This window comes from Anopheles maculipalpis, chromosome 3RL, assembly GCF_943734695.1.
Source record: "Anopheles maculipalpis chromosome 3RL, idAnoMacuDA_375_x, whole genome shotgun sequence".
Lineage (NCBI taxonomy): Eukaryota > Metazoa > Arthropoda > Insecta > Diptera > Culicidae > Anopheles > Anopheles maculipalpis.
The window spans coordinates 83,609,315-83,635,540 of NC_064872.1; the positions used below are offsets into that span (position 1 = coordinate 83,609,315).

General features: G+C 43.7%; 3 protein-coding genes across 3 annotated transcripts in view; 2 read left to right on the forward strand and 1 right to left on the reverse strand.

The window, feature by feature from the left end:
- LOC126561662 (fez family zinc finger protein erm-like) overlaps positions 1-6,719 on the forward strand; it is a 57,898-nt gene extending 51,179 nt beyond the window's left edge. The window contains exon 2 of the mRNA XM_050217949.1: positions 4,819-6,719. Coding sequence (XP_050073906.1) covers positions 4,819-6,719 — 1,901 coding nt within the window. The remainder of the gene's footprint in view (positions 1-4,818) is intronic.
- LOC126562538 (ribosome biogenesis regulatory protein homolog) overlaps positions 1-26,226 on the forward strand; it is a 416,320-nt gene that overhangs the window by 260,317 nt on the left and 129,777 nt on the right. The window lies entirely within an intron of this gene.
- The window catches only part of LOC126561880 (ras-interacting protein RIP3-like), a 437,929-nt gene that overhangs the window by 241,253 nt on the left and 170,450 nt on the right, over positions 1-26,226 (reverse strand). The gene's annotated exons all lie outside the window — the stretch shown is intronic.

Below are 26,226 nucleotides of genomic sequence, written 5' to 3' on the forward strand. Positions count from 1 at the left end.
CCGGTACGTACGCTGCACACAGTGTCCCACGGAGGCCTTGATCTGACTTTTGTAGCTCCGCGAAGAAAACTTCTTATCGTTCCCACCTACCGACGGTACCGCCTCCATCATACACCTCGGGTGTTCCAATTCCCGGGGAAGTGGTTTTTGCGGTGAAACTTTGCCACCTGCCACACCGCTCTCAGCACCCCTTTTTTTTTGCACGAACGCTACTTCATCCCATCATGTTGGTTGTTGGTTTTGAGGAGCTTCACCATTCCGTGGGGCCAACAGGAAAGGTGAGCTTGTGTTTGCTTGTGCCGGCTGAATGGTTCCACGTTCCGCACACGGTGGCATCATAATTTATAAATTAATGTAAATAATGAATGGCAGCAGAACTGTCCCGCGCACTCGCTCACACACAAACACACACACTCGGAAGTGAATATTTGTCCTCCTGGCTGTGGTTGGAAGCAAAAACCTGGAGCATCGCTTGTGGTACGCGGCAAAAAACTTTGACAGTTAATGAGAACTGCACCACTCTCTGGCGGAACCTGCCGAGGACAGAGTGGGAGAATGCTGGCACGACTTTCGTATTAATGATGGTAAAATAACTGTTATGTTTATTGAAAATTATGACTAGCTTTATCGAGCCGAGAGTGTTTATCTCTGCGCTCGCTGGAGGGAATATCTGGTTTGGAAGATGACGTGGCACAGGATGGCAGCAGAAATCATACAAATCGGATGGATGTTTTATTTTCTGTCCATCATCCATCCATCCATCCATCCATCCGTCTACAGAGTTTTTTTTCCACATCCTATCCACCTTCATGTCGCTTCAAAATCGATGCCTTTGCATCACGAACGCCGCGATGCGATGCGGTAACTATCTGCGCAAACATTATGCAAATTTCTCCACCATCAGCCGAACACGGGCGGACTGCTCAGGTCAGTGGAAGGGATGGCCGACGGAAGAAATCAGAACGTTGCCTACGATATTCATCATTACTTATGGCGGATTATGAAGTCATAAATTACTGTAAATAAACGTCATTATAACAGGAGCATGGTTGTGGGCGTTCTTCCTGCTTTTTTTGCTTTCCTCAACCTTCCTCCTCTTACTCTCCCCCGCTCTCCCTCTCTCTCTCTTTCTCAGTTGCTTTCTACTACCATCAACCCCATTTCCGGTGGTATTGGGGTTGAGCTGCTCGCGAAAGCTTTCCATAAATATTGGCCCAGCTTTTTTGTGTTCATTCACTCTGTGTGCTTAAATCACAACCTCCCGCTTTAGTGTATGTGTGTGAGTGTACGGCACTAGCTTCACGAAAAACTCCAAAATACCAAGGGAAGGATATTAAATTATGACCCTTGCGGGTGAATGAGGAACGTTGTCTTTTTTGTTGCTGGATTTCTTCGTTATTATGACTTGTTCACCTTGTTTCACTGGAAAACAGTCAGAGTTGTTTATTCTGGCCAATACCTTGCCAAACGTGCCAGAAGCACATATTTATCACTTGCGGTTGTTGGATGGGGTTGGTGCATGCACGGGGGTACGCCAGTCACCTAGACAACATGCCAACGTCTTTATTGGCGGTGATAAAGATGTAAGCAAAACTATACGGTAAAGCGGTGTTTTCGTGTCGTGGAAAGGTTTCTCCGAGGGCTTAGCTTAATGGAGGATTCTGTTTGGTGTGGAGCTTAAGCACATTGTAAGGGAGAATTTACATAAGTTTTGGAGTGACTAGCAACAGGAGTTGGAGTTACAAATGTTTGGTTTGCTTTTTAACATAAATCCTTACCGAATGCTTAAGAAGTCTAGCGATGTTTGGGTAAGATGTGCCATAAGAGGACTGGAAGCCAAACAGTAAAATATTATTGAAATTTTTAATGATATCGCTATTATTTCCTTAAATTATAATTTATCCTTGCGTACGTGTATTGCGGATTGCCTACAAATAGGCGCGAATAGTAACGCTTCTTAACTCGGAATTGTAGTACATTTTTTGAGTGCTATCTACGTTAGAATTAATAAAAACGATTTAAAACATTTCTAATAAAGTATAATTCTCCGCGGTTTTTCCTTCCTGCAAGTGATACGAAAACAAAAATAACTCCTTAAACCAGTATGGACCATGAGTTGAATAATCATTTACTGTATGCAATGAGCTGCTTCACTGCTAGAAGCCGATTCAAGATCCACATCTGCAGCATCCGCAAGCACTCAACCAGCTGAATTGAGTTGCAGCAAAAACAACGTCCCCCTTATGCGATGTCTTTCCATCTTTAACCGCAGCGGTGAAACAAATCAACCCTCGCTTATCCGTTGCTTATTCAGTGCATGTTTGTCTGGCCATCATCGTAGTTTTGTCATCGTGCCCGGATGATGAAGGTTTGCGGTTGGATTGTTGCTTCAGGTTCGTAATCCTTTCGAAATTAAGTTTTCGAGAGCACTCGGGACAGTGCAATGAAGCCATTCGTCTTCTCCAAACGAAGACAGCATTCCGCTGTCTGGCAACCGCATGCAATGCGGAATGTTGTATCCATTTGCGCTTTCTTCCAGTCCAGCGCGGTGAAGCGCGGAGTAGCCACAAAACCTTCTTTTCTCTAGCCGTCGGTTATGTGAGACGAAAATTTGTACCCCAATACACTGAAGTGTACCATCACAAAGCTGATGTGCCGAGTGCTAGACACTGCAACAGTCTTCTTTACATCGTACGGAGATTGTTTCGGTAGTACACACTTGGGTTTGGAAAGCGCGTCAAATGTTGCTGCATCAGACGCGCGATCTATTTTACCATCGCTTGATGCAATGCCGTTCAAAAACTCGTCGCAACTCGGTGGTACTAGCCGCAAAGCTGCCGAAAGGAAGGTGGCCATTAAAATATTCCGAAAAGATTTTATAAACATAACACCCCGTTTGTTTTATTTTTTTTGCTCCGACTACGGACCACCAATTTCGCAATCCTTGCACCAGCACACGCCGTCCGACCATACGTCAGCGACCGAAAAACAAGTACGGAAAGTGCTGCAATGCGGTAGAAAATCCAAACCCATCCATCGGCTCGTTTCGATGTGCAAAAGGACGTACCGGAACCCCGTTCCGTTTGCCACTTTCTTCGTGCTACTTTCTCTCTTCATTATCTGTCACACTCTTTCTTTCTAGTGCTCGATTTCGGGTCTCTCTCTCTCTCTCTCGTTCTCTCTGTTTGGGGTTTCTATTGGACATGTATAGTGTGCCCTGCTAGTGACGTGACATACCCTCCCCCGAGATGCCAAAAATGAATATAAATGTGGTCGGGGCAGCGATGGATGATAGGATGTTGGGGTTGAAGAAAGGAACGGTTGGTGGTGGTGGAAAAAAATAACGAATGCTTTTCTCGATTCCACCCCGAGCACCTAGGCCTCCATTGCTCCTGTGTGTGTGTGTGTATGTGTTGTAGTGCCAGAAGGGAATCGTTATACCTTGAAGGCAGAATCGAAACAAACAAAAAATGGGTCCTTCGGATTGACATTTGGGGAGGATTGAGCACGTGGAACTGGCTGGTAGCCACGTGGCCTTGCCCGACAGCCCGTAAACATTGAGATCATCGAAGATTGCCAGGAACTCATCGAACCAAAAGTAAGGAAAATAAAACTAGCCAAAAACTTGCCCTCCTGTCCAGCCCCGGTAGGGGCTGGATGGTCTGGCGCCATCAGCGACCGATTGGAAAATGAAGTTTTCCATTCATCCCACCGAACACACCGATGTTCGGAAATTTGCAATTTCGTGCACTAGCCGGATGCGATATTGGCGTCCATACATGGGGAACGAAAACGGTAAAGAGAGTAAAGAAAAAAGGACACAAATACCGCCAAAGACAATCAGCCGAAGCAACAATTTTCTCATTTTCCCACCGCACCCACACGCCCCAGCCAAATGTCTGCCCTTAAATGTCCGCACGCAAGGCAAGGAGTCGCATCAAGTCAACGATTTCCATCATTGACAGAGCCGGAGAACGGTTTTATTTTGCGGTCACGACAAACGGCGCACACAACTGCCACACCAAAGAAAATGCTGGTGAATGGTCCTACTGCACACTGAGTGCACGTATGATACGTACCGAGGAGGAGACGAAGGGCTAGCAGGCCGGAATCATGGGGAAGGTTAGTGTGGCGTCTGTGGAAACATCTTCGCCGCTCATTGCGTGTTCCGATTGCTGCTGTTTGTTCGTTCGTTCGTTGAGGGAGCTTTATACGGCAAACGGATGGAGAGCACGTCCAGTGAGACTTTGCAGTGGCAACATATACCTCATCCATGCTGGTTGATGTTTCTGGTCGGTTGGAGTGAGGCTCAGAGTGGCCAAAGGCAGCAGACCGTTGCAATTCTTGCAGTCTGTCGGCATGCTTCTTTGCTCGGTACACATACACAGTCGGACGGTGCGTTTGCCTGTTCGGTTGGCATTTGGAATTGGATTGTTTTTCGTCTGGTGCAGAAATCCCACCGACAGAGCAAACAGCAGCTGAGAGATTGGGGAGAGATTTATAGTACTGACGCATCGTTCTGGTGTATGGTAGGGTGTGGGTCGGTGTACCTAGTTGATGACGACTGTTGCTTCCAACGGCGACAGGGTCGTTCAAATGCTGTTTTACGACTTTAGGGGAGACACATACATACACTTCGGGATGGATGGAGACTGTATGCGACAAGCAAACTGACGACATTCGGTGCTGTCTATTGATTGATACCATCAGGAAAGGAGGACATTTGGAGCTGTTGCTGGTGTTGGATTGCTACTGCGTCAGCAATTTTATGTGATACTAATCGTAGTTTCTTTGCATTGTTTGCTTGTTCCTTCACAGGTTATGGTCAGGACATTTCTCATCACTTTACCGCCTACCTGCCAAAGTTGGACCCGGAGTCATCCAGCTATCAACAGCAGCAACAGCAGCAACAGCAGCAGCAGCAGCAACAATCTTCATCCCAGCAACAGTTCATCGCACTCGCACCTTTATGTGCAACGCCCTCAACCACCTCAGCCTCACCGAGTGCGAGCAGCGCTGGACCGGACAGTCCGCAACGTTCACCATCCCAGAAAAAGTCTCTCGCCATGTGCTTCACCAGTACCGGCACTGCCCTATCGTTGCCCCCGAAGAAGAAAGACATCTACCGGCCGTACTCGTTGGACGATAGGCCTCCGAGGCCTAGTTACGAGCTTCGCATTCCGGCCGAGGAGGATCTACACGCCGCTCATGCCATCCTGGACCTGAGTGCCTCGACGGCTTTCCTACCTCCGCCGGCACCGCACCAACTTCTCGCCCAGCAGCAACCTCCCTCACCTTCGCACCAGCCCCCGCATGCCACCACCAGCCCAACCGTTGTGCTTGTGTCCGCAAAATCTTCCACCAGCGATCCGGACCGTCGACCGTTGCAAACTCACCATCAGCAACAGCCTGCACCACATCCGCTGCACCAGACGTCGTCACCCCTTCCTCCTCTACAGTCACCGCCGACCGTACCGCATGCACTGAGCTCACCGGAGCAGAATGAGAACCGCAACAGCACAAACACGCTGCCCGGCTACTCGTCGCACGATGCCTCGATGGATTCGTCCTCGGACGAGATGCAGCAGTCGACCGAATCGTCCGACTCGGAAGGTAAGAATGGTTCGAAAACGGTTGCCTACACGTACGAAGCATTTTTTGTCAGCGATGGACGCTCGAAGAAAAAGATGGCCGACCCGAAGACGGCGCTGGAGAACAAGGCCAAGTACACGTGCACGGAGTGTGGCAAGCAGTACGCTACCTCGAGCAATCTTTCGCGCCACAAGCAAACGCACCGAAGCCTTGACTCGCAATCGGCGAAGAAATGTCACACCTGTGGCAAAGCGTACGTCTCCATGCCGGCACTGGCGATGCACGTCCTAACGCACAAACTGTCGCACAGTTGCGGTGTCTGCGGGAAGCTGTTTTCGCGTCCGTGGCTCCTGCAGGGACATCTTCGATCGCACACGGGCGAAAAACCGTACGGGTGTGCGCACTGCGGCAAAGCGTTTGCCGATCGGTCAAACCTGCGTGCCCACATGCAGACACACTCGATCGACAAGAACTATCAGTGCGGTCGGTGCCACAAAACGTTCGCGCTCAAATCGTACCTCAACAAGCATCTGGAGTCGGCCTGCTTTAAGGAGGATGGTGCACCACAATCGCCACCGATGTCACCCGGTTCGCTGGACGGTTCGTCGATGGATGAGCTGCACTCGACGCCACTCTCCGATCGACGTCCAGCGATGGCGCTCAAGCGCGAAAAGAACGTCGACATCGAGGGCGACGAATCGGACGATGCGATGCACTGTCCGTCGCCGATGTCACCGGTACCTCACCTTGCTATCAGCCCTAGTGCCGGCTCGAACGGTACGGGTAGCATCTTTGTGATGAAAAACTTTGCCGCCGGTCGGTTGACGAATGGCAGTGCATCACCGAGCGGCGGGCTGGCTAGCGGGGCGGCGGCAGCTGCTGCGGCTGCGGCCGCAGCGGCAGCAGCAGCAGTACTAGGACCAGCCGCTATACTAACGACAACGAACCATCCGCACCATCACCACAGTCACCATCACCAGCAGCAGCAGCAGCAACACCACCAGCAACAGCCGCACCATCACCTTCACCAGCACACGCATCCAGCTTCGGCGGCAGCGGCTGCTGCTGCGGCGGCGGCGGCGGCGGCTGCTGCGGCTGTACAGATAAACGTCAACTTTGCCGGGTAACCGGTTGTTGCGGCCAGTCGCCCTTCCTAAAACGATCGCCTTCTGTGAAGTTCTCGATGATGTTCCTGTGCGTGCGATCAGCTGAGCTGCAAGCATTGCACAAACCCCAAGGCGAACTACGGATTGCATACATCGAGGCGCTCGGTGTGTGTGTGTGTGTGGGTATGTGAACAAGATCGGATGAGATTGCGGTTCGTAAGTAGTCATTTAAGCATTCTATTGTTTCTTTCCCTTAAATAACCTTTCATCAAAACGTTAAACTTACAAGTGCAACAGAAAAGAAAAACAAAACCTTAATGCTTTAGAAATAAACAAACGGCAAGAAGGGAAAAGCAGAAAGTAGAATAAACCTAACAAAACTAGCAGTCTCCACAAACACATCCTTCAAACTACATAACCCATAGTAAACTGACAACAAAAAAAAAAGAACACTACCTTAACTGAACAGCAGTGTGCAAGCCTGAAGGTATGCAAACGGAATACATTTAGCGAAAGCCCCTTCTGCTAGTCATTCACTCCATTTAGTCATGCATAGAAAAACGTTTTAACTGAAACCTCTTAATCTCTCCCTCTCTATTTGAAATTGTGCCATACAGTGCGCAAATTTGCAAATGATTGATTAGCTGAGCTGGAGCTGGATTCGATACCTAATGAAACCTTTATATACACAAAGTATATATATACATATACACATATTATATTTACACCCTTATACATCTGAAGAAGAAAGAAAAAAAAAGCAAGTGAAGTCGAAGCATGATGAAAAGAAAAGAAACAAAGCAACAAAAAACAGAAATTAGAGGAAAAAGCTCCCTTACCCTCCCTCTCCCTCCCAATATAGAAGGATTTGAATAGTTTTTTTCCTCCACTGGTAACAATTCAGGTTGAAGAGTGCTAGTACCGTAGAGCAGTTAGCAGTGCGTACTGAGCGTCTAGGCTCAAGGAACCCCAGCCTAGCATAAGTGCAGATGCAGCACGTTAAAGATGATGATGAGAGAGAGAGAGAGAGAGAGATAGAGAGAGAGAGAGAAATGTACAGTAGAGAAAATGCCACCAACGACGGCCAGTTCCGTATGTGCGATTCGATTCAATTAACTTACTACTACGATTCAATTAATTTTTGTGCGGGGCTACTACGGCTGGTTTCGTGATAGTGGACAAGGGCAGGACATACAAAACAGGTGGAAAATTACTGTAAATTTTCTTCTCGATTTAATGCTCCTGGCCCCGTCTCTCACCGGCCAGTATGATGTGCTCTTATTTATCCTCTCTAGTTCTATTGCATTTGCATTAACGCGTAGTGAAACAACACTTAAACTGAACAGTAAAACAACACAAACACTCATACATAGTACACTGAAACAAAAACACACACATACACACAAACTAGTAACGAAACGAAACAGCAATTACTTTCTAAATAAGCTAAAGTTTTAGAAATTCCTATCCTAAAGCAAAGCAAATGCAACAAACGTTAATACTAAATTAAAGTAACGTAAACGCTACAGCTACAGTTAAGTGCTGAAACTAAAACCTCGTATTTTGTGAAAACGAACAAAGCGAAAGGAAAAAAAGCAGAAGAGACAAAAGCAAAGAAAAAATGAGAGAGAAATGTTTGTAAAAGAAACTGAAAACTATGAACAGAAATCCAAAGATATTGAAAGGCAAAGAAAAGCAGCTCCAAAATTAGGTTTAATTTCGTGTTATTTTTTTTTTTTGGTTCGAAATTTCTTTACGTTACTCCACTTTCCAGTACTACAGATGCGTTACAGCTTGTATAAAGGGCTGACTCATTATCAACAGCAAACAGGTGCACTGGGACTTTGCTTTCAAGCCACCACCGTCATAAATCTTGCTCCCTAATCTAATCGTCACCTTCAGTCATCGGGACGTAAAAAAACATACATTTTTCACCTTTCACCTACGAAACGATTTCCTGCAAGCGTGTCCTAGTCACGCCATGCCTTGGCATAGACACACACACATGTGCTTGGGTGGGTGAAAGTTGCAAATGATTCATTAGTGACCGAAACGCTGGAATTCAGTGTGCAACAGCGACTAATGGGTGGGATGGAAATTTACGCGGATTTCCGATAGTCAAACCATGCCGGACGGAAAATCGCTTTATCGTACATTTTACGTCAACCTAATTAAGCCTGTCGAAAGTGTTTTGTTTTGGTGAAATATTTATTTACAAGGAATTTAATTATCTACTTGTGGTTCGGGCGTGGTGGAAAATGAGCGTGAAGTCTAAAATGAGCAATTAAAATGTGAAACAAAACAAGCAATTCAAGAAACGTGATGAAACTAAAGAGAATCACAAAAAAACGTCCATTAAGCAAAAAAAAAAAAAAACAAGACAGAAAAAGAGGGTGACAAATAACTACAAGAAAAGTAACAAAGTTTTAAGTTGCACAATAACAAAACACAGCTTTGATTTGCATTCAACAAAACAAGTCAAATTAAATGATAAATACAATTAATAGTTTAGAAAACGCAAATGACATGCGACAAAACGTATATAAAAAAAAAGAACGAACAAAAAACCAAAACCAACTTAGTTAAACCAGTAAAACGTTGAACGTTACGCTGCAGCAAATCAGATTTGCAAAACAAAAATTGATTAGCCTCAAAAAGAAACACGGAAAAACCTTTCCCCACTTACATACGGGGGAGAATTTCTTTTAACTCATTCTTTAGCTATGTTAATCAACCTCAAGTAGAATGGTGCAAGAAACGATGGGATTAGAAAGCAATGCTTCGGGTGTAGAAAAAAAAAGCGTCAAGTCCAAGAGTGGTACTAAAGCAATAATGAAATCTTTCGATCAATAAACTAACGCTTGGCAATAATTGTGGAAAAGATCGTTGGAAGGAATGGGTAAGCGAATTGTTAACAATGTTTTTCGGTTTTGCCTCCTCACTTTTGAAATAGGCAGGCTTTTTTGACCGTTTTTTTTTTTTGGGGGGATAAGGTAACTACTTTAAGTTTTAAGAAGCAGCATTGTGTACAGTAGTAGTGGTAGTTGTAGTAGTACTGATAGCATTTTAGCAGTTTAGTGTGTAAGTTTAAAGCGTTTAATTCCTTTCCGCATTTGATAAGCTCCTAGATCACTTACTGTGTACTTAAGAAAAATGGAAAAGCAAATCTAGTCTTCATCTAGTCCGTAATGCAGTTTTCGTTAGAAAGATTCATTTTTACAGGCTGCCATGGCAATTCAGTCTTCTAGGACTGTGACTGTCTTGGAGCTACTTTATCGCTACTTGTAGGAAATTCGTCTGTATCTAACACGTCTGACTTTACATGATCACCAAGCAAACACTGATTGATAATTTGGTTTTTATTTATTTTTTAGTTGTAACACAATTTTGAGAAGCGAATTTTCATATTTTACTAAGAATCCGTCACCATATTTATAGCTCTTGCTACGACGGCTTCAAATTCTAGTCACTCATGAATTGAAAATCTTCACGACTTGTATTCTTCGCCAAATATTGTTCTGATGTATTTATTACGCACTTAATTTATTGAACAAAACTATTCGAAGTACGCTAAAACCAGCCAAAAGACTTTTATAGTTAATTTTTCTTTTCGCTTCATATCGCATACTAATCTTATTTTGTCCCTTTCGGAATAAGTGTGCGATGCAGCGCACTCGGACACAAAATGCAACGAGACAAACACCGAAACCCTCTAACAAGATACAACGAGATTCTGAACGAAGGTAGCAAAACGTTTCTGAAAACAACGAATTAGGGAAATAAGCAAACAAGCAAACCGTGTATAGTAAATATTAAACTCCGAGTCGGCTACTCGTGAGATGGATGCGGAAATTCGCTCTCACACTAGCAACAAACATTCACTAATCGCAAACACATACTGGAACGGAAAAAAGGAATAATAGAGCAAGGAAGGACAGAGTAAAGTAATGCGGGCGCATGGATGTATGGGTGTGTGTGTGTGTGTGTGTGTTGGAGCAAACTATTGCTAAAGAAAACTCTGGCATTTGCGAAGATCTATGCACACAGAGTTCTTGTTCCGAGTTCCATCAGCTTCATGCAGTGTTTCAGGGCGAGTGTTTTCAGTGAGTGAGAGCAATTTAAACTGTGTGTGTGTGTGTGTGTGTGTGTGTGTGTGAGAATATGTGAAGAAGATGTGTTTGTGTGTGTGAATGTGGGTAAGGATAGTAGGAGACCAGGGGTAGCCTTTACTTAAAACTCGATTCTCATCCCAGCACGAGCGCTCTAGTACGTGAGCTCTCATCACGCCTGCTGCTGCGGCAAAAGGAAGCGGAAGTTCTTGGCAAAGCACTGTTGAAGCATCCTTTTGATGATCTTGTGCCTGTGCCTTCACAGTGACGGTGATGGTGCGCCACTTTTCTTGAAAAGATGCTGAAAACGATTAAAGTTGTTTAATTAAAACTAGTTTTCACTTCTCGTCCGGTTTCCTCGGTTTCGTCCCTCCAAAACGCTTGGTTCGGGCGTGTGTGTTTGTATTGGTGACGTTGTCCTAGATGAAGCCTACTTCCTTGCTGGAGGAAGCCACCAAACCTTTATGATATTCTTCTAAATAAAGCAAGTTGAGGTAGCAAAAAAAAAACCCCCCCCGAAAGACACATTTTCATTTTCTTCAAAAAAGTTCCTTCCCATAGTGACTTCCGGTTCGGGGACGGTAGCCAAAGAATGGCAGCTTGAGGGATGAATCTTCGCTTCCATTGTGTCATCGCTCGGTAGTCGGCGCTCTGTCGGGCAGGATGTTGATTTTATTTGCTTCCGTCGTAAATTGCGATTCATGGAAGCGTTCGGTGCGGTTGCTTCCGAGCCAAAAACCGTTGATTGATTATTGACAGAGAAAACTCCGCTTTTTTGTTGCTGCTCAAAGCTCGAAAAGTTGTAACCGACTTGCGATACTTTTTATTGAAGGGTATGAAAATTCGTATCGTCATGAAGCATTTTTTTTTATCGTCCAACTATGAAGTAAACGAGAGCGAGGGTACGAAGACAAGAGGAAAAAAGTGAGTCAAAAAAAATCGTTCAAAACGAACGGTCTACCAGAAGGACTAAATTTACTTTACTTCACTTTGAAATGCCTACGTCACCTGTAGCGATGTCCAACCGGCTTGCCAGTTGCTAGCCGGAAGCCGAAGAAAATGATTCTCATGAACGAATTTCCTTCGTGTAATGGTCAGAATAACTCGGAGAGCGACAGAAAAATAAAAACACTAGACAAAAGGAAGAAGCACTGACAAGTCGTCACCAATTTGTCAAATCGTCACATTTTTTCCCTGCCTTGTTGCAGCAAAAACAGCCAACCGACGCAGCCTGTATAACAGTGGACGAACACTGGTTGATGGTGAAGATTTTTCACCTGAAGAAAATGGTGAGGACGATTACTTCGTTATCTTGATGAAATTTAATTGGACACAGGCGTACGCCCAACGCCCCTCGCCGCTAATGATGCAGCGTAGCGAGCGAGGTTGAGTAAGGGAAAAAAATATGGCCTGAGGGCGCATCCGGCAAGGAAACCGACCGATATGGTCACCAGTTTGTGCAGCGCCGGTTTGTGGCGATTGTCCAACAGCGTGACAGGACGTTCATTAGCAACTGAGAGGATGTCCCATTTGAAAGCTAGGAGAGATCGAGTTTTTTAAGTGAATTTTTAATAAGCATTCTGTGTGTGTGTATTTGTGGTCAAATAAGCGAGGGGATGGGTAGCAAGTGTGTGAACAGTGTGTACAACCCTAGTACTACCGGTCAGTCAGTTTTGATAGTGTTTCATTTTATATTTTCTATCTCTTCTCGCAACGAAGCCGATCATTTTCCCTCGAAAATGACACTTTATTGGAGTAGGTGGGTAAAACGTGCAATAAAAAGCGGCAAATAGGTAGTAACTTAGGATTAAGAGAACGCTATAGTACGATCGTGCGACAGAGGGTGAATGTTATGATCGAGAGCGAGTGGAATGGAATGTGTGGAAAGGTCTGTACAATATAATCGCCATCGCCCTTTTTTCTCACCTTTGTATGCAGCTAGAATTGCATTCGAAAACACTAATACTATTTCCCGTTTTCTGTATAGTCAATTATGCGTTACGTTACGGATACACTTATGCAAAGAAAAACTAATCCAAGAAAGTAAAGAAAGTACAGAGGCAGGTCCCTACCGACGCCATCTTTGGCAACGATTGTCAATTCGTTTGTTCTATCTATTTAGGTGCTTATCGTCTCAGTCGCCTCTCTTTTTGGCACAGTGCGAGAGGCGTACGTTCAATTAGTACACGTTAGTCATGGGCAGTCCCGGTTGGGGTATGCTCCCCACTAATCCCGCTTCACTATCCTAGAGGGCCTAACTTAGCGTTATCTACTTGTAGTACAAGCAGAACCGGATCGTTCTGCGTTCAAAACGAGCAATTATCTAATCACCTACGTAATATACTTAATTATAAGTTTGATGATGAATTTTAACGAAGAAGCCTGTTGCAGTAGAAAAGCTTCATGTTTAACCTTTCTTTCATTCCTGCCATACTACTACGTCAGCGAATAAGCAGATAACAGAGTGTGAACTTCTAGTCAGCTCAATGCAAGTGGAAGAAGATTGCAAAACGGACGATGAACAGCTTTCAAATGATCTCTACTAAAAACAAAAACGAATTAAGACGAATGGGAGTGTTGTAAATAGTGCATTTATTTATTTATTTAGTGATGTAAAATATTTAATTTATTTGAATGTACATTAATCGCGACAGTCGTCAGTAGAAAGAATTTTACAAGACTTTAAAGGTTTGAAGGAAACGTTTTTAACTTATGTAGAATTAGAGAACGATTACGTTCAATGATTTGCATGAACACAAGTAGACAAATTAGTGCCAGTACCAGTAAGCTTACACGAGCGACACTCAATACTCAATGCAAAATGGACGAAGCGACTGACATTTCGTTTTCATCTTGTACGTTGTCGTCCCGGAGGAGATTTGAGTTTTCCTTGAGGTGATGATGAAGTTTGCTAATTCTGTCAAATTCATCTCTCAATTCTTAGTGATAAGAAACGAACGCATAAGCAATTGTATATAAGCAATATATACATATATACACATAAAAAGAAAAATTCATACAAGCAAATACTTAAAAACCAACTTTAAATACATGAGTTGAAGGAAGCAAAGGCAATACAATATATATAAAACAAAATTGCAACAAAAGCATCATCTAAATACGTAGTGCTATGAACTTATATTCGTAGAGAAAACAGTTTCTTTCTCACGCATGAAAAGTATATATTTGAAAGTGCATAAAATTATATGAGACAGTTAAACTTTAGCAAAAGACACCCATAAACGCTTGTCTAAGATTTTGCGCGTGCAACTTTTAATCCATTCCACCATTACGGCCAGGTTTGCCAGGAAGCTGTAGTGATGAAAGTAAAGGACAAATATTTTTATACTGAAGCAACATTCACTGACCGTAATGAACTTCTCGCCTCAACGTGGGACATTTAACAGACAGGAGAAACGATGTTCAGGTGGACATAGTGAACACAAAAGCAATTGTTTTGATTGTTTAAATTAAATCTGTATAAATTTCATGTAAAAAGACGTTTCAAAGAAAGCCAACGCGACTCGAACACAAAGAATCGATTTAAAAAAAAAATGACGGAAATGCTTGCAAAAAGGTAAAAAAGCGTTTTAGAAGAAAAATCCCCATTATTGCATAGTGATTAAAAAATGCACACAGTGAATGAGACTTTTAAAAACACAGATACTCGAATAAACACGTGTAGGTTTTGAGAGTTGCAAAAAAAAACACACACACACACACATACCTTTAAATATGAAACACGCAAAACAGACACATAAGATATAAACCACACAGATACACCGCACAACACAAAACAGACAAAGCAAACGCAAATATTATATTGAATTATTATACATTATATTGTATTATTATTATTATATTACTCATTGATTGATTACAATTATTGATAGTGCAGGGCATCTTGCGCTGATTTGCGGCAAGCTAAGCGAAAACATGAGAAAACAGAAACCGTCAAAAGAAAATGGATGAAATATAGTGACAAAAAACAAACCATTTGAAGCAGTTTATAAAAGCAACACCAACCTGTGAGTGTGTTTCATTTTTCATCTTTTAGTTGAGTTTTTGAAGTTATGTTTTATTTAATATAGTTTAATTTTTTTTATATTCTACAATTTTGAAAAATATCATCGGAAAGAAATTGTTCAATTGTGATGTTTTTTTTTGGGTAAAATAGGAGACGAAAGAAATGAACATGAACATGTATAGAAAGCATTGCCAAACAAATAATTCATGTTCCTTTCCAAATCTTCGGTAAGTAAGCGCAAAAAGGTGGCGCCTTTTTGTTTTTCAAAATTTTTACCACTATTTTTATTAAGCACGGATTAGTATTCGAACAAGATTTCGCTTTATGCATAAAAGAGACACGTATAGTGTGGCTTTGTTTAAGTTCTAAGTTTTTGACGTTTGGACAGTGGTCGGTACAATGTTCCTGATAGTTTGAAAGGAGTGTAAAAAACGCATAGTAAACTAACGTAGAGTTTTAAACGTGAATACTAGCAAGCAGGTAGATTTCATTACAGCATCGACGCAGTATTATGTTTTGTGCTATATTTTTGAATTTTTAGTTGTATTGTTTATATGTTTGCGCTTGTACAGTATACTGTTTACATACATACATCAACACTCACAGCTACAAATCACTTAACATTCATTCAAATTGTACTAAACCTGTGAATAAGTGTGTGTAATGGAAAAGCAATTTAAAGACATTTCTCATACAAGCATGTCCTAAAGCAAGTTAACTTTACACTCAATACTACGATACTGTTCTTAAGTTCCCATTAAACAGACGCCGAATAGTTGGCACCCCAAAAATTCAAACCCATCACTCTGCATCCTTCCTTCATAAATAATTCCCATCATATCAGGTGTGCCTGTCTGTCGGGTGGCACACGCCTGATCCTTCACGGTGTCTTGCAAGCGCTCTTGTCAGCAGTTTTAGAAGAAAGTTTTCGCAAGTATCTATTATTGCAAGCTTTTAATTGTACAGCACACGTCGTACACAGCCACACGCAGCACGCCTGTCAGCCTGCAACGGTACCTTCCCGCCATCCCGTATCGTCGACAGGAGCACATTAAAGCATGGAAGTACACTAATTTATGAAAGCTCAACCGAAATTGATTGACATCAGAATGGATGCTTGGAAAACCTTTGTTATAGTTGTCTACGTTTCAGACGCTCCATCGTGCCCGAACATGCCCTCCCCACTTGCTTACCTTTTCCGGAGGTCAAAGGGCTAAATCCTGTCCTGAAATATGAAGCTACTTAAAGTTTAGGATTAAGCACTCGGATGCTCGCACTACTAACGTGCGTCTTCGATGCTGTTCCTTCCCGTCGCTCCTGAGGAAGACTAAAAGGATGGGACTAAAACTCCACCAGCGCCACACGTACTCCCGCAGGATGGAAGCACCATGCAGGGAGCGTTCGGTTGTCTCGCTACCAGAGAACCAGAGTTCTGTACGCTTGGTATCTTAGAGTGCGGTACCCGAATGAAGTCATGATTAATTGTTGATTTTGATCCTGCCCTTGGCTCCCTCCAATACTGTTACCCCGTGCATGTTGAATGTTTATGATGCCGTGCCGTCCGAAGGCGAACCCAGATTCCGGCGGCTGCTTCTCGTAAGTTTCCTGAATAAATGTCGCTACTAATTCGTATTAATTAACTGACTTCCTAAACTTCCGCCCATTTCCCACGGGCTTCACAGCCATCAGCCATGGGACACCCTATCACTTTCCACCTTCAGACCGAAAGCCCCCAACCCCGTCCCTTCATCCGTCGTCGTTTCGATCACACCGAATGACGTGCGCATCGCACTTCGCATCGATGAAATGGGTAAAACTTTTTGCCCAGACGGTGAGGAGGTCCCAGACGTGCACCGACGAGCAGGGAATGAAGCTTTCGGGCTTGGTTTCCATCGTACGGCTTGTTAACGAGAAGGCATCAAGCCGGTAATTTATGTGAATTATTGATGGCTCAAACATTTGTATGGCTGTGTGCGCTTGTGTGCGCCAAGCGTGCAGGAAAAGTGTCCTCTAGACGGGAGTGTTGGTTGAGACGATGATAATGGTGGGTGAGGAAAGGTTTGCTGGATATTCGTTGGTAAGCGGTGGCGTCGAATCGGTAATTAATTTAGTGTTCTATTAGCTAAACACTAGATTTCTCCGACGACCCTTCGGCGACGCTAGGTGATGCGGTGATACATTCCAAGATACCGGACACGACGCGGGCTCATATCATGATTTGAGGCACACCCACCGTACCCGATATCCACAGTTGACCGCATAAGGCATCATGTCACTGGTATCACCTTGGTGCAGCAAGACGTAGATGCTGCCCGTGTGAGCTTGTGTGAGAACCGAGAAGCTGCTCCATAAATGTCAATTAGTTGTTTGTTGTCCGTGGTTCCCGTGGAGATTCGGAAGCATTCGGAGCAGATCCCGCAGCCCATCGATGCACTGGCAGAAGCGTTAGTGTGATTACGTGTCCTCTCGAAGTGTTATGCGTCTGTGGTTTTATCTGATCGGCTGATTCGGGACCATTTTTGCCGAACACGTGTACCGTTTGCTGTGTGGCCGGAATCGTCTGCAAACTAGCAGACAATTTACGGCCTACACTGTCCAATTTCCCGGCCCGGAGTTCGTCCAACCAACCGGGAGCCCATCTTCTGCCTGAGAGTGGGTAGTGGCGTTTTATTTATCGCACATGCTTACATGATCTGGTATAATTTATGAAGGCACTAGCAACCACCAGTTGGGTTGGCTGGCTGGACCATTATAACATACATCCGTTTTTATCACTCACTGCACGCATCGTTGTGCTTGTTAAATGTGGTAAAGTGTATTCCATGCGGTGCTGTCCACCAAACCATAGTAACGAAGGAAATCGGCTGTGTAAAGTGGACGAACATTGCGATGCGTGTTACCGTGCTAGTTGGTACAATTGTTTCGGTAATTCCACATTGCAGTGCATGGTTGGTTGGCTTTTGCGAGTGTTTAGTGTTGACGATTGAAGGATTGAACTTATTTATTCCTATGAAATGTGCCATCAAAAGTTTTGCATGGGTTTCATTTGCGTTGCTCGTTGAATTCATTTTTATATCTAAGCTGATTCCGTTATAAAACTCTATTTATCCATAAAATGATCTTTATCCTTAGTTACACCTATTTGTTGTTCAGATTTGCATTGATTTATATCCTTGAATTATGGCCTAAGATACAAATTGTTTAGTAAACAAGGGCTGAAGATAGCATCCAACCATTTGCAGATATATTTCCGAACTGTTGAAGTCAAGCACAAGTCTGACCGAGTCGTCAGTGTTCAAGTAAAAGAGGCATTGAGTGGTGGAATAATTGACCAGATAATCTACCACAATAAAGTACTCTACCTTCAATTTACCAAAAAATAGAAAATCCGCATTTCCCGTCCGCATTGCCACAGGAAGCCTTTTTTGTTTTTCTGACTAAAATTCCAAACCTCTTTACCTTTCGTGAAACTTCTTCCATAATTATAGATATTTTAACATTTTAATGTACCTAAGGCCACTTTTCTGTTTCGCATTCTGCTGAAGAGTGTTCCCGTTGGGTAAACTTCTTCAAAAGCTCATCAGCAGACACTTCTTCTTTATCCCTCATATAAATTCACACACACAGACAAACACTTCCTCTCCCACACACTCAAGAACAATTTTCGAACAAGGATCAAACTTTATCCTTTTCTTCATTTATCCATTCCCGGCGCAAAACTCCTTATCCCCCGGCGAGCCCCGGAAAGGGGCCAAAGCGAGCAATCAAATTTCACTTCTGCAGCCACTAATCATCGCCAAACTGCAGACAAAGTGCAATTTAATCCACCCAGTGCACCACAAACAGCAAATCTCTCCTGCCACTGCACATGCACTTCCATCCACCCATTGAACCTTCCCTTCCCACATCTCCCACCTGGGTGGGGTATTTTTTAGGCCAATACATTCCACCCAGCTCCACCCATTTGCTTCTGGTGCTGGGGTCCACGCGGTATCTGGAACGCCCAAACTCCCTATTGCTATCGATTGGTTTTACGCCTGGTGGAGAAGGATATTTTGTGGGTACATTTTGTCTGCAAATCCGCCACTGCAGCTCGCTTCCGTGGCTGTGGGCAAATGGGTAGGTGGGTTGGTCGAGTATGCCGGGTGCATCTGCAATGAGCACATTTTCCCGACGAGCAAGTGGAAAAGTGGCTAGGCGTGGATGCACACACACACACGTACAGTCTGCTTTCGATTTGGAGCCAAAAGCGGAAGCGCAACCGTGTGCCAAAAACGCCATTGTGCTGCACCTTGCGCCTGCAACGCTTGCTGCAGCAATGAGGAATGAGGGGGTGTACCCACCGTTTTTTTTCCACCCCCCGGGACATGGTCGTCGGCATTCGATCCTTGACAGAAAAGGTGGCGGAATCTCGAACGAAACAGCAACGAAAAAGACCTACATACAGTCACGGAGATAGTTGTTGTACACCTATGAAAGAGCAAAAACCGCACACCACCGCCAGAAAAGCCAATCAAAAGGATATTGGCAAGTCAAGGGGCTTGATGCGATGGTGGAAGAACGAAGAAACTTAAAACAATGCCAACTCCTGAGGATTTAAGGATACCTTCCTAGTGGCATCGGAGAAGCTAGCTTTCGCCGGAAAGCGGTCCTGCGAATGGGTGAAACAATTGAGAGGTTCGTGGTACTCGAATCGTTCCGATGCAGCTCGGCAAGATGGCTGACCGCAATCGGTTGTAGTCCGGCTCGCGACCGGAAAACCGTAAATTGCCGGAAGTGCAGGTGTTTCTTCCGATGCACCACACAGTGGGATCGCAGGTGTTTGTGTTTATTTGAGGTGAAACAATGACGCCTGCTGTATTTGTTTTTCCAAGAGCGTTGAGGTTGAGTAGTGTGTATTGTAAATTTATTTTTTTTTAAATTTTAAGATTAAAATATATTTCAATGTTCGACCATTTACTGACAAATGTTAATCATTGATCAAGGAAAAATGAATGAAGACCCTTGACGCTAAAGATGCATCCAGCATAGTAAATTATCAAACACTTTTAATTTAAGATAAGTTATTTTCAATAGCAAGTTCTCTCAGCCAACAACTTAAGATTTTTTTTCCTGAGTTCATCATCTTTCACAAACCATAAGCCACAAATACCATTAATAATCCCACTGTGAGTTTGACGGTGCAATTTCCAATCTACCGGAGTAGGTACGTGTCGCTCGTTAGCTATCCACACCTCCACCAAAGAAGCTCCGGCTAGCTTTGCAGTAAACCAAGGCCTGAACAATAGTAATTACACCAATCGACAATCGTTCATCGAATTTCGAGCACAGCAAGGATGCACCTAATCCTGGATGAAGGCGCGAGCTCAGGCACGCGCACTTTCTAATTCGTGGCGCGGTGAAGGAACAACCGATCCACCGACGCCATAAGCCAGCACTACCGTTTGACGAGAGTCCAGCTCTACGAACCTGAAGGTTTGTCTGGGCTTGCAAGAATGTGCTACCATTTGCTAAGCCCTTGTTTACGTCCACCTTCGCGTTCAAGTGGCCGCACTTAGTGTGGTAGTAATACATTCGAGTGCTAATCCACACAATTAGTGAATTGCAGTGGTGGGTTAGTTGATGTACGATTTTACCGAGGAGCGCGTGCAAGATTATCATCTCCTTTTGCACTCACCCAAGTTTCATTGACTTGACGATCCAAAGTGGGAGTTCTAGCGCAGTGTCTAAACAGCTCGAGTACACCTACCGCTAGGCTTACACCGATTTCCAATATCCACCACAGTATGTAATTTATTAATCCTTCCAACAGAAAATTATCTTGAAAATTTATCAAATCGAAGTCCAATCCGCCATTGCCCGGGTACGTTTGCGTGCGGTTCTATCTGCACCAGCACGACGGGAATGTGCGAACGTTTCCTTTTTCGACCAAGCGACTATTTGCAGCAAACTCCACAGCGACCATTGTGCAAATAGAGAAGATTAATTTGCATATGCATCGGTGTCAGGGATCGTAACAGAGGGGGCTGGAACCGTACGCCGTTAGCCACAACTTAACCGCAAGTGTAGGGTTTTTGTGAAGTTGCACTTTGTTTGGTCTCCGGAAGATACGGCTCGTGAAGTTCCACACTGGTTTATGCTGCTCGGGCTTCTACCTCGATCGTTCGGAGTATTAATAAATGGTTCGATTCAATGAGCCAACGGTCACAAGAAACCCAAGTCCCAGTGTGTTGTTCGGTTGCACGACACGGATTGGTACGATGGTCGCTTTCGGAAATTGTTTGTAATTAATATAACTGATTTATGAACCCAAGATCAATCGCGGTACAAATCGCAAACCGTGTACCCGTACGCAATGCTGCTTTCCTGCTGCACCGATGCAACCGGTGCAGGATTGCAGTTCGTTTCCGGTGAGCTTGTTTCGATGGTGGCGAAAGTGAACGTGAATTGAGCGTTGTGTTGTTGGTCCATTTAAATGGTTCTCAACAGCTTTACAGATGCAAACGCAGGTACTTAATTCCACTTGAATTTGTTTTAACGTACTTCAATTTTGAACGATATTATCACATTTATTATTCCACGAAGCTCCGCTGAATTGAGGTAGTAATTTTATTTACATCATTTTCTTCATCATAATTCTTATAAATGCCATGCTTTAATGGATCTTTTATTGCTACTAGTTTTTTTATCATTACTTTCCTGGAAAAAAATTAAAAGCTTTCTACATTATTTAATCAAAATACACTTGTACAAACTGCAAGCAAATTAAACCGATTCCGAAAACCATAACTGCCTCTACCTGTGAACTGCAAACCAAGCGAATTGTTTTGATTGATTTATGAATAAGATATGCTCGTCTGGATGAGGCCTGCAGTTGAACATTCCATATATCTTCGTTCTCGATTGCATTTCTATCCCTCTCACTCACCCGTTTGAAGAGAGAAACAACCCCTCAAAATGCCTGCTATAGTGCCGTTTTATTATTTTACCATTTCACGTCACAAATGACCTCCAAACCAGGCAAAGAAGGAAAGCAGGACATCAACCAACCGCCACAAACCGTCCCAAAATGACATCAACCTTCTCTCGCTTGCTTTTTCTCTCTCTCTCTCTCGCTCGTTCGAGCTGTTTGGGACGTTTCGTTGCATTCGGTTGCATACTTACACCGAACACCGAATTCCGCCGGTGTCAATTTAACGTGTTTTTGAAATGCCTTCACTTGTTTCGCGTCTGCCAGTTCACTTTTTTGCTTCAAACAATGCATACGATCGTGCCATTTGACGGACAGGATTTTCATTAGTTGGATAGCCGGATGGTCGCGGGAGGTTTATTTCCTGCCACTGGTGTGAGTGTGTGTGTGTGTGTGTGTGTGTGTGAGTTGCCACCCTGTCGGGATAGTTAGTTGGTCGGAATGATTGATGTCGTAATTTGGTTCTTTTTTTTTCGAAATATTTCGTTTTGTCATGTTTTCTGGGCTTTTTTACACTGGTCGTTGTATGATACGAACAACAAATGGCTACCATTTGTTCTTTGTATCGCTTATAGCTTGATAAACAGGATCGTGTCAACCTTCCGACTTACGGCCGGCTAAAGTATGTAAAATATGCCATTTTTTGTGGTTTGTGTTTCATTCCCATTCTCACGAAGATTTACTTTTACTCATTTATTGATCATGTCCAATTATGGTTTGCGATGATCTGTTTGATTTAAATTTATTGAATCACAACTGATAGGCTGGTAGATTAAATTTAAACTGCTTGGGTTATTACGAATGTCTTGTAGCTGTTTTGAAATCTGTTTGCTCCATTCTAAACTAACGGAAAAAATCATTTTCTAACCAAATTTCACGTCACGTGTTATTCTGCAGGAAATTTCTTGTAGCTTTTCCTTCCATTCTCAAGTAACGTCTTCCGGCTGCTTTATCGCTTTGGCCCCGCTTTTCAATACATCTGGTCCATAGCTAAATATGGTGCGAATTTTAGCACCTGAAGCTAAAGCAGTACTGGCCTTTCCGTTCACAACTTTCCTAACGGACCAAAAAACACACGAACTAGAACACCTTTTTCGACGGTTAGACAGTCACAAATAACAGATGGAATCACTCAAAATTGAGTATCGATTCTTTTGCGGCAACACCTTCAAAACGCGCCCCATGTAGACATGCCTTTTGTGTCATAAAATCATTCCTTTCGACTGTCTGATTAGTCAAACGTGTTGTTTCAGAGAAACAACAACAAAAAACCCTCCATAAAGATTTTCGCTCCAAAACCAATCCACAAGTAAATCAACCTGGTCCAATCCTTAGCTTCGATATAACGCCAGTTTTGGTGTCATGTTGCGCGCATTTTTGCTCCATTTGCTTTTCTCGTTCTAGCGCTATCTTTCCCATTTTCATCACTCTCGGCCAAACCCACAAAAAGGAATCACGCACGAGGTTTTCTGCTTGCCTTATCTCGATGAAAAGGGAACACATTTCTTCGATTTTCACCATATCTAGTTGTTGATTCACACTCGAACACACTTTGCAACGTTTTTGGTGGCGCATTTTCATTTCTCCCGAACAAAATTGGACACGGACCGTCATCGTCGATAGGCACACACACACACATGCTCTCACACGAGATGACATGATAGATAGGACCCCCGATTGGAGGCTCTCGAGTTCGCCGAGTTGACATACGAACCGAGGAGGTCTCGTGAGGGAACCAAAATCGAAAAAGGTCAAACTGTTTAACCGTTAAAGTATTTCCGACAAGCACTTGACGCGCGGCTGGTGGAATGATGGTAGCACAGTTAAGCAAAAAAAAAAAAAAAAAAGAGGACCGAAACAGTGACAAATATAAACAACACCGTGAGTGGCGTGTGTGATTTAACAAAACGATTCGGGCTATTTTATTCGGCGAGAGGGCATCATATCGGATTTTCGGTATGCCTTTTTTTGTCCACTCGGGAGTGTGTTTGTGTGTGAAGGAGTGCCACACCATGGCGAGCCATGTTTTGTGTATTTTTTTTCTTTTTATTGTTGTGTTGTCGAACGGCAACAATGCGTGAAATCAAGTTAAAGGATCAAAGATGGTGGTTATTGGAAGGTTTCAGGCTGATTAAATTCTGAACCTCGAGCTGCAATCGGTGACGATTTCCAGCAACCTTGTTGATTTGAAAGGGAGGAATCATTTTGAATTATGAGTTTTTAACACAAGTTAAAAAATGAATACTCATGGTGTGCTTGGTAATTTTGTAACTGAAATATTTCATTTCAGAGTTTTTGCCAGTAAGTAGAAGAATTTTAAAATGATTTTTGGATTCAATCAATTTCAGACATTGAAATCCAGTATTTTCTCGTACAATATTTCTCTCGAATGTGGTCAAATTTAATCCTTCCATTCCATAGGGTTTTTTAATTCCAAAATTCCAAAATTAAGCTTCAAGAGCTTTAATCTAAAATTAGTTAAAGAAAAACTGCTCATATTTGCTGAGCAAAAGAAGACAAAACCACCAGTAAAATGCTTAGCGAAAGATTGAAGAAAGCCCAGCCGGCAACAGGCATCCCAGCGTAGTCGAATCTTCAAAATGGTGGCATGTGGGTTTTTGAGCGGATTTAGACCTGCTAAAAACTTTGCTGCTGGCGACAGAAACGTTACGTTATTTTCCTTTTTTTCCCTCTCTCATTGCTTCCGATTCATCAAGCAGACGAGTATTTCTTCCATGCCTGGTTTTTTTTCGTTTGCTCCCAACTGCTTACCGAAAGCATTCCAACTTAATCCGACTGTTTCTTCGAATTTCCTCTTTCACTTCCGCTCGAGCAAAAAACATACGCGTATATGTGTGTTGTGTTTGTATGGGTGAAAACAAAGCAAAAACGTAAAGGCAAAGGTGCTTATTACACACAAGCTTAGCCTGGGGGGAGAGGATTATAGCCTACCGGAAGTGTGGGTACCGAAAACCGAAAGCAATCTGCCAAACGGTCCGGATTGCTTCATGGAGGCGCCTGGTAGCTCGTGAGAATTTCTCTATTCACGTAAGCGCGCAGAAGAAAAGTACCGGCAGCACTTTTGTTGCGCAGAAAGGGAAGAAAAAGAAAAATAATAAAAGCCGATAAGCAAAAAATGGGAAGCTTACTAGCAACGCTCAACGCTACTGTATGGATGGAGGCTGTTGCTTGGATGATTTTCTTTTTTTGTGTTTTGGTTAATTCCCAAATCAGATGAGTGCTTGCTTGCTTTTCTCGTAGTGATTGGTTTGTGTTTCACCCACATACACACACACACACTTACACACCAGTAATCAACAGTTTACTAAATCAACGCCAAATTGTGTACAGCATTTTCCACACCACATCCCTTCTCCGCACAATGTCTGTTGCGTTCGAATTGCGTTTGTTTCGCTGATGTCGACAGATTTTCGACACAGAGTAAAACCACTTTAGCCGCCGATTAGCACAGGGGCCAGTACGGGGACTGTAATGAAAAAAAAAAACAACACTACGCTGGTTCGTTCACCGGATAAGTGTCTCGCTGCCGCTTTGCCGATCACCCGGACAAGGCCCGCTGGCCGGATGACGGAAAATTAAAACCAATGTCTCGAATAAATCATAAACACACTCTAATTAATCAGCTCCAGAGAGCAATGCGAACGGAGCGAAGGAAAGCCGGGGAAAAAAGGCCGAGAAACCGAGTATGCCCCAAAGGGAGGATGGAATTTCGTGGACCAGTGAAGCTTGATTGTTTTCACTTTTCCCTGGATGTTGGATTTTCCGTCCTTTGGTTCACACTGAAAACACGGTACAATCGCATCCAGCTTTCGGGTGGTGGGTGCGCTCAGCGTGCTGCTACTAATTTAATTCCCCAGCCGTCTCATTGCCGACTGAGTGTATGGGCCCGTACACGGATTCCGTCTCAGATTGGTCTCATTAATTACCGCGCTCCGACTCTCGGTACCGTACCAGCAGCGTAGGCGTCTTGAGTGCGCTCTGGTGTGGATTTATGAAGATTAAACATGAAGCACAACACCAACAAGAAAGCCTTGCAGCTTAAGAAGATATGGGATACTGCCACCGATGCTGGATGGGATATTTGTGATAACGATACGCCCGAACGCTCCTGCAGAATTGACAGCTGTTTTGCATAGCTGGGGTGGGTTCTTTGGGCAGTATGCGGTACTGCAAGAACGGACTTTTCAAGGAGCCAGTTGGTCATTTTGGTTGGGGTTGGTGGTGGAATGGAGAGTGGGTGAGATGAGTGATTTATTTGCCACCCGACGCCTGGCGGACTAATCAACCGCAGCGAAGGCAAGCTGTCCAGCAAATGGATCGGTGCGGTTTGGTTGTGGTGAACGCGAATTTCTAATTTCCTTGTGGACGGGTTGTTTTTGTAACGAGAAATTAGTGCTACCA